The sequence below is a fragment of the Pipistrellus kuhlii genome, unplaced genomic scaffold (genome assembly GCF_014108245.1).
Source record: "Pipistrellus kuhlii isolate mPipKuh1 unplaced genomic scaffold, mPipKuh1.p scaffold_m20_p_3, whole genome shotgun sequence".
Taxonomy (NCBI): Eukaryota; Metazoa; Chordata; class Mammalia; order Chiroptera; family Vespertilionidae; genus Pipistrellus; species Pipistrellus kuhlii.
In genome coordinates, this window is record NW_023425529.1 from 168,057,677 (window position 1) to 168,073,264 (window position 15,588).

General features: G+C 42.6%; 1 protein-coding gene across 1 annotated transcript; it reads right to left on the reverse strand.

The window, feature by feature from the left end:
* Positions 1–2,903: 2,903 nt before the first annotated feature.
* Positions 2,904–15,466, reverse strand: LOC118729431 (pyridoxal phosphate binding protein). Its single transcript, XM_036456957.2, has 8 exons — positions 15,282–15,466; positions 11,926–12,033; positions 11,813–11,848; positions 11,244–11,319; positions 7,878–8,012; positions 6,054–6,196; positions 5,221–5,319; positions 2,904–4,341 (listed from the first exon to the last, which is right to left on the reverse strand). Exons 1-8 carry the CDS (start codon positions 15,378–15,380, stop codon positions 4,210–4,212), a joined length of 828 nt encoding a protein of 275 aa, XP_036312850.1. The 5' UTR covers positions 15,381–15,466; the 3' UTR covers positions 2,904–4,209.
* Positions 15,467–15,588: the final 122 nt, after the last annotated feature.

Here is a 15,588-nt window from a genome sequence, read left to right on the forward strand (position 1 = left end):
GGCCTTTGCTGCCTGGGGAGCCAGCTGCGGCTGCCAGCTGACAGGGAGAGCTGGTAGGCAGTCAGAGATGGGAAAGGGACGTTAGGACAAACAGGGACCCCATTTTCCTATAGCAATCCTCTGGGTCCCCTCCATGCACCACGGGGCCCACAGAAGCCCAGTACCGGGGATTGGTGTGTTGAGAGCACAGCAGAGAAAGGCACCCAGGTGGACCTTGCAGCATCAGAGGGGCTGGGAGGGCAGAAGACTGGGAGTTCTGCTTCCCGGGGCTGGCCTTGGCTTTGCACACAGCCCTCTCCCGGGCTCCTCTTCCTGTTCTGTCCTTGTCCCTTCCCGGGGTAAATGTGTCTCCACAGGTGGCCTGCTGCGGAGGAGTGCCCTCCCCCACGTGCTGACATGGCCCCCTTCATCTCAACCCCCCCCCCCCCCCAATAGGTTTTTAAGTGACTTTGCTGTCAGAGATACTATTTTGTTTGTTTTTCCTTCTGACACTATCTCTCAGGAGAGTTTCTGGTCAAGAGAATAAATGTTGAGGCTGCAGATTGCAAGAGAATTGCGCCTAATGGGGAACAGACAGACAAGACACCTTTCATGTCCAGCCAAGTTTTCCCCCCTCTTTCTCTCTCTCTCTCTCTCTCTCCCAACATCTCATCTTCCCTTTTTGGCTTCAAAGTTGGCCCTCATTTGTGCTCGTTTCTTCGGTACTGCTGGTGAATAAGGTCACACATTGATTTTATTTTGGAGATTGGCAGCTGGGTCAAGCGTAGCTCTAAAGCTGCAGAGCAGCACAGCTCCCTAGGCTGGAGCGCACGCAGGGAAAGGCGGGGGTGGGGGTGGGTGGGGGTGATGGGGGTAGGCGCAGCCAGCCAGTGGGAAGGAACGGTTTAGAAGGCACTCTGCACTCCAAGGGTGGCTTCTGCTCCTTTGTGATCTCAAAGCTCAGGCTCTTGAGCTTGGGAAATATACTTTCAATACAAGAAAGATGCCCAGAGTATCTCCCCACCCCTGCCCCCACCACAGGCCATCTCAGCTCATCTTTGCTGGACTTTATAGGGGAAAAAAATGTTAGTTCTGAGGTCCTTTGGGACCTTGAAGTGATTACAGAGAGAAACTTAATAAGGGTCTCTACCTTGTAAATAGCTACTTAACCACAGCCAACCGTGGAGTAGGCCTGTCCATGCAATCTGGGTGGGAAAGAGGCTCTTTTCTCTACCTATGTGCCTCTGAGGGGAGAGGGCAGATTAGTAAAACATCTTGGTGGATGGTTTGGATTCTTTCGCCGTTAGTCACGAGGCTGATGTAATAGCAGGCAACTGATTTCATGGTAAAGACAGTCACAGTTCCCAGAGCAAATCATTTCCAGTTGCACCATAACGACATCCACCCTCACTTATCGCAGCCCTTCAGGAACTGGTGGGCGAGCCCTTCCTCTTTCACAGTGTTGGTGGGAAGCATTGGGCCGCTGTTCTTTTGGAAGGGCAGAGATGTCTTGGATTTTAGGAAAGTCCCTTTCGACCTCAGTCCTCCTTGTCCAGCCTTGGAGAACAGAATTCACTGCTGGTCTGGATCTGGGGGATGAATGGCACAGTGTTGTATCCTTGGAGCCTCGAAGCCTGTGGAATAGTTTGAGTTTGGGGGAAGGAATGTCGGTGTTAGAAAAATGGGAAGACAGAAGGGGAGGCAAACTCGACTCAGGCTGGGCTCAATTCTCTCCTTTCTCATCCTCACTGCTTGTGGTTTCAAAGTTTGTTTTGCATTAAGATGTGTCAGTTCTCAACAATTACAACAGGCTAAAAACATACTTTTCTTTTATGGTAATAACTGTCTCTTAAAGTAAGCCTGTAGATCTAAGTTGTTAAAGCCTGGGACAACAGAAGATGCCAGTGTGGTGTAATGGCCAAGCTCTGGTCCAGGAATCATCTTGAGTTTATTTCTTGCCCTGTTCCTAACCTGCTCTGATTTCAGACAATTGTCCAATCCACAAACATGCTGGCAAATAGCCTAAATTCCCCTAACCAACTGCTGTGAGAGAAAAATGAGAGAATATATGGGGTAGTTTTTTAAGTGCATGAATGTTTTAAAAGGTGTGGAACAAGTTGAGTATTAAGAGGTGCTGTTGTAACTCAGTAATCTGCTGAGGATGCTGTCACTGCATTGATGAAAATCTAGTTTGAAGACCTGCTGCCCGTCGTGTGTACAAAAGACAAAGCATAATTTTGCTCAGTTTTTTCTCTGCAAAGGTTTGGCCTGCTATGGGTACACAGGAGAGACTTACTTTGTTTTCCTTTCCTTTTCTGGGTTTGATTCAGCCTCCCATGCCTCATCACTGTTGTTCTCCATCTCTAGGCACAAGCCAGAGAGCTCTTTTTGCTCAGACCATTTTACCTTTCCCAAAGGATTCCACAGCCACCATCAGAACCCTCAGCTGAGTTAGCAAAGGAGGTCATCTGAAAGAACCTGGTGGCGCTGCTAGAGTCAGCCATATCCCTTGGGAAAATTGTATCCCCTTCCCCCAAACTCAAACTATTCCACAGGCTTCGAGGCTCCAAGGCCTGCATGTCTGTCTGTGAAGAAGCTATGAGGAAGTGTGTCTGTTGGAAGGTAATTTGCTGACAGTGGAGCACCAGTGCTTGCCCAGCAGGTTAGCCAATGTCGCCATCTAGAGGCCATTTAAAAGTTTCTTGCAGTAGGAGGTAGGTAACCTCTATTTTGTAATTCTTGAAATGCCATTTCAATTTCTCGCCCTTGAAAGTTCAGAATCCCTTTCATCCACGGTGTGGCTGCATCTGTGACCCATGGGAAACTCTTCTCAAAAGCCAGCTGGTATGATGCCAGTGATGGCACAGCTGCATCCTGTCTGCTCCAATGCCCCCCTCCTATGATACGCACTACACCAGGTCATAAAAAAATAAAGCTTTTAATTGCTTTGTAATGGGCACAGATGGCATAATTCAAACTCACATTTTTTATTTAATAGACTCTGAAATATCACATTCTGTTGGCTGAAACAGTGCAGGGATCATAATGGTGGAAGTTTTACAAAATTACATTCGGCAGCAGCATCCTGTTCTGAAAGTTATTTCATAAAATTAAAGATTGGGGATTAAATAAATAGGAAAAAATATCTAGGAAATAAACCACCCAGACCTAAGTCATCTGTCATGACTATCTGAGAAGTGTGCTTTCTGGTTTTGTAATAGCTTGCTCTCTATTAACAGAGAAGAAGAGCTGCAGTTCTGGGTTATCAATATTTAGGGGAGGGCAGGCCTAAAAATGTGCCCAGAAAGTGCTCCTCAGGAACAGGAACCTCACAGTCAGGCTTTGTTGATATTGTCAACCTGAACGGGCTTTGAAGGAATTTTTCATTTCTGGGGAGCTACATGATTCATTGATCCTTGGTAAGAAATCACCTTAAAGAAAATTATGGTGGACGAGAAATCATATCATTAACTTTTCATCACTGTAGGCCCCAGGGAAAAAAACCTCAAAGTCTTGTCTTCTCAGGAGAATGTTGAAAAGACTCAAGTCCCATTTCTGTTACCCTATACTTTTCAGGGTCAACACTACAGGGTGACCAATGATACCAATTCTCATCAATAACCACTGGGGTTCGGAGCATTAACCTGAGCCATTTCCTGAAGTTACCTGTACTGCTATTCCAGAGTAGAAACAAATACTTATTGGGCAGGGTGGAAATGGGGGTAGGGTAAGGCAGGCAAAATCACCTTGCTGCAGAATAATGAAGATGATTCCCCAGTGGGGGTTTGTATGAAGTTGGTAATCACAGGGAGTTTTCTATTAAAGTGGATGACACATGGGAATTCCTCTGACACTGGCATCTTTCATTATAGGCATCAGTGACCAAATTTTAAGCTGGGAAAGGCATTCATGGGTTGACTGTGCTCCTGGGCAGGATTCAATAATGAACTCAATTCCTGGTCATTGACTTGGTATCTGTTCTGCAGAAATGTCAGGATTTCTCAAATCCGATCCAAAGTCATTACATGAAGCAAGCTTCCTACATCAGACACAAAATACAGATGGTTTCCATCAATATACATGATCCTCAGCGTGCTCTCATCAGGTCACAAGGAGAGCATGGTTGTGCTGTAAACAGGGGAATATCAAAATGAAAATCCGGATGAGTGCATAGTCAGTCTTCCTGGACAGGGCTCATGGGCTTCGAGCCACTACTGGTTGTTCTGTGGCTCAGTGTGCCTGTGACCCCTCCACGGGGGCCTGTAGGTCTGCTGTGGACTTGTCCAGGGCAGGTTTCTTTGAGTAATCTCGCTCTCCAAAAATGGTGCTTCCTACGCGGACATTCGTAGATCCTACTTCAATCTGTGGGAAAGAAGAGCAAGTATCAAGAACCGAGTTTATAATAAGGAACTGCAGCCAAAGCTGAAGCAGTGCCTCTCATTCTATCTTTCAAGGGCCACTATGAGGCTGATAATGCAGGCTAGGAGGACGGCCGGCAGTGCTTCTCCTTGGGGCAACATGACCTCGAGGGGTGTTTTAGGAATGGCTTTCACAGGGCTAACACACGTCCTGCTGTGTGTGCGACACAGCAGCACAGTGAGTTGTCTTGCAGCCCACACACCTTTCTAATGTTCCCTGGTCAAGGTGATGAAAAAACCTCCTTACTGTTGTCTCAGCACAGGATCTAATTCCGTTTTACTTATAAACACAAAGCATTTTTGTACTGTTTTAATAGATACAATTTTCCAGCAATGCAGCTACTGTCTACACAGAGGGAAGTCTATACTTTGACTTCTAGAACTTTATCAAGTTATTTACTGTTCCAGAAAATCATGTATATATTTGAGTTGCCAACATAGCACATCTATATCAATGTATTTTTATAGCTGTTGCATTAATGGTGAATTTACACGTAAGATTAAGCATCAGACTTACTGTCATATAGCTATGTCCAAGCATTTACACTGTGAAAAAAAAAATTAGAGTTTAATTTCTTCTTATTTTCCTTTAGATGCCACTTAGGGAATTATACCGAGTTAAAAAATTCTGTGTCAGGCGATAATTTCTATACCTTTCATTTATGAAAAGAAGAAGGTGGGGAATATTGGAACGGTTGAGAATCATTGCTATTGGATGCCCTATTGCTACAATGAGGCATTTCAAAGGTTTCTCATCTAACACCTGATGCTTGCTGTGGCCATTTGGACCCTCCCATCAAATGGTACCCAGGAGGACACTTACTGCATGTTGGAAGTCCATGGACATGCCCATGCTCAGCTCAACCTGGTCAGTGGGAATGTTCAGCTTTTTACACAGCTCCTCCCGGAGGGACACTAGCATCTGACAGAAAGAAGTGTGACACACATTTTATTCATGCCTCTCTAAGGATGACTGAGAGGGGCTGAATCTGAACATCTCTGACAAAGATGATTTACTTCTCATGGTTTCAAGGCCTGTCAAAATTGCCAGCAGTTACTGAAAGGTTTTTTATTTATTTATTTATTTTTAGCAAATTTTCCTTCTTTCAAGAAAACTATTAGTCACTGGAGAAGAATGAAAAAGAGCTCATTTTCTTTTTGTTTTGTTAATCCTCACTCAAGGATATTTTCCCACTGATTTTTAGTGAAAGCAGAGGGAGGTGGGGGGGGAATGAGAGAGAGAGAGAGAGAGAGAGAGAGAGAGAGAGAGAGAGAGAGAGAAAAGCATTGATATGAAATAGATGCATCAATTGGTTGCCTCCCACATGCATCCCGATATGGGCCATGCCCTTGATCTGTCATCAAACCCATGACTCTTCAGTCCCCGTGCTGATGCTCTATCCTCTGAGCCAAACTGACTAGGGCTCATTTTCTCTAAAAACTTTGTTTAGGCATTTTCAAATGGAGTTGAGAAAGAAATGTGGGGGTTCGGGAACCTGTTCTATTTTCCTAATAAAAAGAGTTTGGAAGAGGGTTATAACACCTGACAGACAGCATCTGGGATATCTTTGAAGTTTACTGTTAATATATCGAGCCAGCTCTGAAACAGCGTTTTGCTGAGATAGTTCTTTAGTACATGAGCAATCCCCCCAGTACCTGGAAGTCCGGATTTGGTCCTTGACTAAGATCATGCCCAAAGCTTCCTATGGTCATCAGCCCAACGAATTCCAGGCTGGGGCACTTGGCATTTATGTGTTCCACAGTGGCTACTGTCTCTGAAGGTGGAAGGCCATGTTTACCTTCACAAAAAATAAAAATAAAATAGAAGACCCTTAAACCAAAATGTTTTAAGTAACCAGAGGAAGGTTTCACTTTCATCTCTTGCTTATGTATAATAGAGGAGGTGATCCTCAAACTAGGGGACTTCTGGAAAGAGGTGGTTCTCAAGTCCAAGAGGAACATTTGAGAGCTTCAGGTAGTTCCCCCTCTGGTCAGATTCTGAATTCCTCCAGGGAAGAACTATAAATTGAACTCTATTTGATCTCAATATCTGAGATGAGAACAGCTACGGTACAAGGAAAAGATAAAAACCCCACATATATTTACTTGGGACATTAAGAAGATCCTCATTGTAAAAATGCCAGGTTAACCTGAGAATTATTTTTCCAAATCTGTTATTTCTATAGTTTTAGTAATTTATTAGCAAAACTGTAAAGAATTTAAAATAAAGTTTATATGACACAGTTTTGACTATATGATTTGCTAAATTTAACAGAACTTTCTAATTAACAGCTAGAGGAGGAATTTGTAACAAATGATTATTTATTATGCAGTTATAAGGATACTTATACCGTCTTTCCCTCATTTATCAACTGGAGATGCTAAGAACATTAAAAATTTAATTAGAGAAAACTATAGCTAATTATCAAGAAGTGATGTAATAGATTTGATTTAGAGTCAATTTCAGATTTAACTACATTGATAATGTAATATACAATATAACCTAGGTGTGTGTGTATGTATATATATACTTAAGTGCCAGATACAAGTGGTAAATCCTAAGTGCTTTTCATTTAATACAATAACTCTAATAAGCAAATATTCTTACTATCACTATTCTAAACATGAGGCATAGGGAAGTATAGTACCTTTTCCAAAGTCATACAAACAGAAGCTATGAAACTAAGATTTGAACCCAGGAAGGCTGACTCCAGGGCCTATTTGGAAAACAGATGCAAATACTGAACTCCTTCAAGCAAAGATTTGGTTAATACAGATCAGTCATATGCTCTGATGGTTGAAAGCATATGACTGATCTGTAAACAAATTGCTAACAAGTAAAATGTGTACAGGGTTCTATGCCAACAGCTTTACCTGATTAGCACATTCAATCCTCACAACAGCCTGTGAGGTAGGTACTATTATTATTTCACTGCCTGACAAGGAAACTGAGGTCAGAGGAGTTAAGTAACTTATGTAAGATTACGAATTTGGAAAGTGGTGGAACTCAAACCCAAGGTTTGTCTAATTTCAAAGCCCATGCTCTGTTGTTCACTGTGCTACACTGTTAACCAAGCCTGGGAAGACATTCATTGCCTGGTGCTCACAGTGATTTTCCTTCTATCTTCTCCTAATGTATCACTAAGTAGTTTATTTTTCAGGACCCAGGAAGAGTAACTTCTCATGTAACTTTGCAATCTCTTTCAGAAGTGATGATGACTTCTGGGAATTTTCAGGAGATCAACATCACAATCTCCTTGATTCTCCCTGTTTGTCTCCTCCAAAATTAAGACATAACAAATCATAATGTATTAAAGAATACCATGTGGACTGGCTATCCTGCCATCTAGATTCCACATAACACAGCTTACTTAAGCCCTGTGATAACCTTAACTATCAGATAAATTAGGCCTGCCACTCTTTCTGGGCAGCAACCATCCTAAGGGAAGAAAAACCTACAATACAGGTCTGGTCACTTACTCTCTTCTCCACTGGTGTTAATCTGGACCATAACCTTTAACCTTTCAGGAGAACCTTTTTTCTGCCATGAACTGTTCACTTTGTCTGCCAACTTCACAGAATCCACTGTTTCCAGCATGAAGAGATTGGGGACAGCTGTAATGAGAAAGAGGCAAGGTAATTCTTCACATCCTCTACTGTAGCAAACAACATACAACACATCTTTGGTAAATGGAAAAATAATTTCCTAGGAAAAGAAAAAGACAGTTAAGTCCCAGTTCTGCTAATAAAACTTATATGAAAGTTTTACTAGATATAAGTTAAAGTTTAACTATTGCTGTCTAATCAGCAAAAACAAAGGGAAATCCTGACATAACATAATCATGCAGCATATGTGTTCATATGTTCCAAGAAGCTGATAATTGCAGAGATTCCTAATAGCAGGCTTTGTCTGATTCAATCTCAGTGCAAACTGGAGAGAAACAGACCAAGGACAATAAAAAAAGAATAACAAGTGGAAGCCAAAGTATTTCTCTGGCATGATATCACCATGTTCTTAAGCTTTCCGGGTTGGTGGCACTAGAAATGATACCATCAAGACAGTGAAAAGACAACTCATGGAACAGGAAAAAATATTTGCAAATCATTTATTTGATAAGGGTCTGGTATCTAGAATATATAAAGAACTTCAAAAGAAAATAACCCAGTTAAAAAATGAACAAAAGGCCCAGCCTGTGTGGCTCAGTAGTTGAGCACTGACCTATGAACCAGGAGGTCACAGTTCGAATCCCAGTCAGGGCACATGCCCAGGTTTCGGGCTCCATCTCCAGTGTGTGGTGATGATTCTCTCTTATCATTGATATTTTTATCTCTCTCTCCCTCCCTCTCTCTTCCTCTTTGAAATTAATAAAAAAATATTTTTAAAAAATGAACAAAGGATTTGAAAAGACATTTCTCCAAAGAAGATACACAAATGGGGCCAATAAGTACATGAAAAATGTTCAACTTCATTAGTCACTAGGAAATGTAAATAAAAACCACTCTGAGATACCACTTCACATATTTTTTGACTCAATTTTAACACCTTTGCGGACTTATAACTCTTATTGTATTATTTTATTGACTGCTTTTTAAAAATTTGTTTAAAGTATTACATATGTGTCCTTATCCCCCATTGTCCCCACCCCCTTACTGACTGCTTTTGAGTTTCACTTATAACAGTCTACTTTTAAGTAATATACCACTTCACGTAAAGTTTAAGAAACTTATAATAATGTACCTTTGTTTCTTCTTTCCCATTCTTTATGCTATTGTTGATTTCACATGTTATAAACCCCACAATACATCATTATTTTTGCTTATATAACATATTATAATAAACTATTAGAGAAAAATAAAATTCATCTTTGGAAAATTTGATAAAATTGATAAATCTCTAGCCAGACAGACTAGGGAAAAAAAGAGAGAAGATAGAAATTACTAATATCAGGAATGAGAGAGCTGACATCACTATAGACTCTACAGATATTAAAAGGATAACAAAGGGAATGAATTACAAACACCCTTATGCCCATAAGTTCATTAATTTAATGAAATGGACAAATTCCTTGAAAGACACAAGTACCAATACGCATCCAAGAAGAAACGGATTATGTAAATAGCCCTAATTCTATTAGTGAAATTGAAACTATAGTTAAAAACCTTGCCACAAAGTAAACTCAAGGTTTCACTGGTAAATTCTACCAATGGTTAAGGAAGAGATAATACTAATTCCACACAAACTCTTCCAAAAGACTTAAGGAGGGAATATTTCCCAATTCATTCTGTGAAGCCAGCATTACTCTTGATATGAAACCCAAATAAAGACATTTCAAGAAAACTAGAGATGAATGTCCCTTGTGAATATATTAGGTCTAGTAATAATTAATATCGTTTTCTAATACTTTTTAAAATCGAATTTATTTAAACAATACAACAAAATTTAACCAACAATATAGTTGCCGTTGTTTTCTACTACTTGTGCCCGACACTCAGGAAGCATTTTAATCCCTCTGTTGTAAAATTCTTGTGATTTTGATGCAAAAAATTCGGTCAATGCATTTTTGAGGCATTCTTCATTATTAAATTTTTTTCCAAGAAGAAAGTTTTGCAAAGAACGAAACAAATGGTAATCGGAAGGGGCAATATCAGGAGAATATGCAGGTTGAGGGAGAACTTCCCATTCCAACTGGCGCAGTTTTTCAGCAGTGATTCTTGCAGTATGCGGTCGTGCGTTATCGTGGTGAAGAATTACGCCCTTCCGATTAATCAGCGCGGGTTCTTTTTCTCTTAAAGCTTGGGCTAACCTTTCCAATTGGGTACTATACACTGCACTTGTAATGGTTTGGTTAGATGGTAAAAGTTCATAATGAAGAATTCCTTTGAAATTCCACCAAACACACAACATCACTTTTTTCGCATGCAAGTCAGGTTTTGGCGTGGGCTGCGGAGCCTCATTTTTGTCCAACCATTGAGGCCACCTTTTCAAATTAACATACAGCACCCATTCTTCATCTCCGGTAACAATTTGCTCTAAAAACGGCAAACGGTTTTGACGAGAGAGGAGCGAACTGCAAATTGTGACTCTTTGATTACGGTTGTTGTCGGTCAACTCATGAGGAACCCATTTTCCAAACTTTTGGACTTTGCCAAGTGCACGCAATTGATTGGAAATTGTTTTTTGTGAACAATTTAAAGTTGTCCCAAGCTCTTGTTGGGTAATTTGAGGATTTTGCACCAAAAGAGCTTGAAGAGCTTCTTGATCAAAATTGGACACACGGCCTCGACCACTCTTGTCATCTAACGAAAAATTTCCCTCGCGAAATTTCTCAAACTAACGCTGGCATTTTCTGGCGCTAACTGCATCTTGACCAAGAGCACTACAGATGTTTTTTGCAGCCTCACTTGCTTTTCTTCCTAATTGGAACTCGTAAAGCATGCAGTGCCGAATATGCTCTTCATCCGCCATCTTCTTAGCCCTAGTTTTGCAACAAAAACCAAACCAAACACAAACTTTTTCAAGCAAAACTTGTTAATTGCACTTCAGACGTTCTGTAGATACCACGTGTTTGAAGGTTCTGTCAATACAAGTCAACGCCAAACAAGATTTTAAACGAATGTTTAAAAACGACATTAATTATTACTAGACCCGATAGATGTAAAAATTCTAAGCAATAGCTAACAAATAAAATGCAACATTATTTTAAAAGGCTAATACTCTATGACCAAGTAAAATTTATCCCAAGGAATGTAGGATTCATTTAACATTTGAAAATCAATAAATGTATCTCAACATGTTAACAAACAAAAAAAGAAAAACCATATACTCATATAAAGAGTTTATCTTACACATCAATTTGTTGACATTTTGTTTTTGCAGGTGGCCAATGAAGTGCCATTTAATCTCAGGACATGAAGACAGAATCTGAAGAGAAAAAGGTAAAGAGGTTTGATGTGGATTTTACGGAGGCCTAGCTGGCTCAAATATTTCGCACACTCCCTTCTGACTTTTCATGTCTCTGCAATAATGCACTACCACCACCTTCAGTTAGGCTCCTAAGGATACTTAGCAAGACATTTAAAGCTTCTGTTCTTTTTCTCTTCCTTGTTCCTATCAACTCCCTTCATCTTTCAGATGTTGTCCATTAAGAATGAATTGATTAAAGCTTTCAAATCTCAAAAGGATCCAAAATTACAACAAGCTCCTAAAAACCACTATTTTAAAAAACTTGCAAAGGAGAAAACTAGTCTTTTAATACAGAAGGAAAATCAGAAATATTTGGGGCTCTAGGTGACTGTGGACATTTCTACCACCAATCCAACCTCCTGCTCTAAAACTCCAACTCCAACGTGGGTCTAATTTTCAACTGAAATGCTAAGATTTAGATGCAAACGCAAGAATTCAGATAGCTACTTACTTTTGGATTTGATGCTTTTTCTAGCAGTTCCTGAACCTACAGGGTAGAAAAAGACACATTAGAAGTGTGGAAAACATGACTCTTCTGAAGGCAGTTTGGAAAAGGGCTCTTACATAGTTCTCTCCGAAAGTGCGCTGGCCGTGGCTGTAGGCCTCAATCACCACATCTGCAGGTTTGGTTTTGCTGACAGCTACCAGCCGGGGCTCGATGGCTGGGAGGTCCTGCCAAGAGGGAAAGAGCTAGATAAGTGAATATCTGAGGATATTATCATGATAAGTCCTGTAAGATAGATCCTGTACAATAGATCAGCATAGATCTTAACTTGTTTTTGGTAAGCTCCATTTTTCCAGTACTGCAGGGAGATCAGTTCCAAATAATGTTGTTCAAATGTCTTTCAAATGCAATGCATCTAAATCTGTTAGCTGCTTTAATATTTAGCAAAAAACATTTCTTAGGAGAGCTGGGCAGGTAAGTAAAAGAAGTACATTTCCTTAAAATGCAGTCTTTGACCAACTGTTTCAGCTCCAGACCTACTGAATTTGAATCTTTGGGGCTGGGGTCTGAGAATCTCCTTTTTAAACAAACTCTCCAGATCATTCTTTTGCACACCAAGGTTGGAGGTTTAAGAATCACTTAATTGCCCTGGCCGGTATGGCTCAATGGGTTGAGAGGTCTCTGGTTCAATTCGTCTGGGTTGCTGGGCTTGACACCCAGTAGGGGGCATGCAGGAGATGTTTCTCTTTCCCTCTCTCTAAAAATATTAAAGAAATATTTTTTTAATAACGAAAAAAAAAAAAAAATCACCAGTAGTGGAAGGCACCACTCTCTGACTAGAAGGAAGGCCACTTCTGGTTTCTGAAACCCTCATATTAACAGTTTTGGAAACTCATTCTGATCATGGTATAATTATTAACATTGATCCTATTCACTTTCAAAAGTGGCCTGCTTAGAATAAATCTATAATCTATTGTTCAATCTAGTCAAGAACCAGTGGCAGACCTGAGGCAGGGATGCACAAAAACTCTGGACTCAGGATTAGACCAAGTATCAGACCCCCTTCTCATGGTCGTTCCATGAAGAGCCAGGCTTCCCCAAATTCTACTGCAACAAAGACCACACAGAAGCAGTAAGAGAAGAGATTCACCTCTCCTTACACAGTTCAGGTACCCTAATCACCCTTTTGCAATTTTTATAGAATCACACTATTCTCAAAGGGCCTGAGAAGTCAGGTCAATTACAAAGAGTTTCTTCGTCCTTCTGACCGTGTATTAACCTTTTATAACACCATGTCACAGCTCCCAGGATTATGTTGACCTATACTGAAGGTTTCCAAACAGAGAGGTGAAAACAGGCAGCAAGTCTGCCTGAGGGCTATGCTGGGAAAACCTCCAAGTGTGATGTTTATTAGGGAAATCTCCAGTTTATCTTGGAGAATCGCTGAGAATCAAAGAACATTAACTCCAGGAATGAGCTCAGAGCAATCAGTTCATTCCCTTGTCTGTGCAGAGGAGGAAACTTGGGACCAGAGTAGCTAAGTGACTTGTTGAAGGTATTAACTAGTGGCTATACTAATACAGCTCTTCTGTCTCTAGGCCAACATTCGTTTTTAATTTTAATTTTTAAATTATGGTCTACTTTCAATATTATTTTGTATTGGTTTAAGGTGTACAGCATAGTGATTAGACAATCATATACTTTACAAACTGTTCCCCTCGATATTTCCCCACCTGGTACCATACATACTGAAGTATTGTTGACTATTTTCCCTATGCGGTATTTTTTACATCCTTGTGACTATTTTGTCACTACCAATTTGTAATTCTTAATCCCTTCACCTCTTTCACCCATTCTCCCAACAGTCCTCCCCTCTGGCAACCATCAATCCACTGTGTCTCTGAGTTCCAGGCCAGCATTCTGAGTTATTTTTTTTTTTAAATATATTTTATTGATTTTTGTACAGAGAGGAAGGGAGAGAGATAGAGAGTCAGAAACATCAATGAGAGAGAGTCATCAATCAGCTGCCTCTTGTACACCCCCAACTGGGGATATGCCCACAACCAAGGCACATGCCCTTGACCGGAATCGAACCCGGGGCACTTCAGTCCCAAGCCGACGCTCTATCCATTGAGCCAAACTGGTCCCGGCATGAGTTATTTTTTTTAAACAAATATTTTTTATTGATTTTAGAGGGGAAGGAAGAGGAAGAGAGAGAAACATCAATGATGAGAGAATCACTGATCTGCTGCCTCCTGGGCGACCCCTACTAGGGATCCAGCCTGCAACCCAGGCATGTGCTCTTGACCAGAATGGAACCCGGGACTCTTCAATCCGCAGGCCAACAGCTCTATCCGTTGAGCCAAACTGGCCAAGGCAGCATTCTGAGGTCTGACGCCATAAGTACTGAGGAGAAACCTTTGACCTCTCTGTTGAGGTGTGTCTCACTCCACACCATCCGAGGGGGCGGGGCAGTTGACTGACCCTTAGTTTAATGAAATTTCAAGAGAAGACAAAAAATATATATAGGAAAGGAGAGATATGGGGGAGATAAGAGATCAACCGAGGGACTTGTATGCATGCATATAAGCGTAACCAATGGACACAAAACTCTGGGAGGGAGGGCATGTATGGGTGGGGGGAGGGCAATGGTAAGATATGTACACATATAATACCTTAATAAAAAAATAAAAAAAATATGGGAAAAAAAGTCTCCCCTTAAGGCACATGTGTCAAACACAAGGCCCGCGGGCCAAATTCGTCCCGCCAGGCCTTGCAATGTGGCCCGCACGGTGCTGTCATCACTGCACTCTGCTGCATTTCCATCACAATGACAGTTTATGACTGTTCAGTAAACCATTCGGCCCGCGATTTAGGCTGGATTGTAGATTTTGGCCCCTTCTCTGATGAAGTTCGACACCCCTACCTTAAGGGGATCAGATGTCAGCTCCCTCCCGCCGCAAACGCGCAAGCGCAGCACGGTCGGGCCAAGCGATCACCGGCACCAGGAGGATCTGACATTCACTGAGCACCTACTAGCTGCCAGGCGCCGCCACACACGTGACCTCAGGCGGATCGGGCCTCCTTGGGGTGCTCTGGGAGGAGACGTCTTTTCCTGCAGCTGCTGGGCACAGGCCCGACCCTTCTCCCGGCCGCTAAGGTTGCTGATTCCTACACGAAGCGGGATGGGCCAAAGCCGCGAGGCCTGGGGGTCGGTCCTTTCCCCGGGATGGCGGACACCTTCTGCTGCAAGTAAGCCAACCTCCAGGAGACCTGCCAGTCTCTTCTCGAGGCCGCCGAGGGAGCCAGCCCTTGGCTAGCTTTTTGGGGCTTTAGAGCCCGTGCCGCAGCGAGGGAGGCGCACGGCCCCGCCCCTCCGGGAGCGCCCTCTGCGTCACCGTGACGACCTGTTCCCACGCAGGTGTCCCCCTCCTCACAGCGGCCGCCCACCGTCCCCACGCGCTCCCTTCCTCACCCGTGGCCGCCGCGCCACCGCCTGCTGCACGCGTTCCTTCACTGTCCGCAGAGCAAACGCGACTCCCAGCTCCGCCGACATGCTGCCAGCTCTCCACATCCCCAGGGACAGACGTGAAGACTCAGACCCCGGCTCCCCGGGGCTGAGGCCGCCTTCCGGTCCAGCCCAGCTGACGCCTCTGTATGGCCCAATCAGCGCTCACGTCCGAATCGTCTCACCCAATGGGCACTGGGCGCCGCGGGGGCGGGGCGGGGCGGGGCGGGTAACAGAGGCCCCGCCCATCGTGGACGGCCATCTTGGGGAGGGT

Bases quoted from the DNA above. Each gene is read 5' to 3' on its own strand.
- LOC118729431 (XM_036456957.2), bottom strand. From the start codon at position 15,380: ATGTGGAGAGCTGGCAGCATGTCGGCGGAGCTGGGAGTCGCGTTTGCT. The intron at 12,034-15,281 runs GTGAGGAAGGGA...CCCTCTTGGCAG, and splicing joins CGGTGGCGCGGCGGCCACGG to GACCTCCCAGCCATCGAGCC. The intron at 11,849-11,925 runs GTAAGAGCCCTT...TCTACCCTGTAG, and splicing joins GCACTTTCGGAGAGAACTAT to GTTCAGGAACTGCTAGAAAA.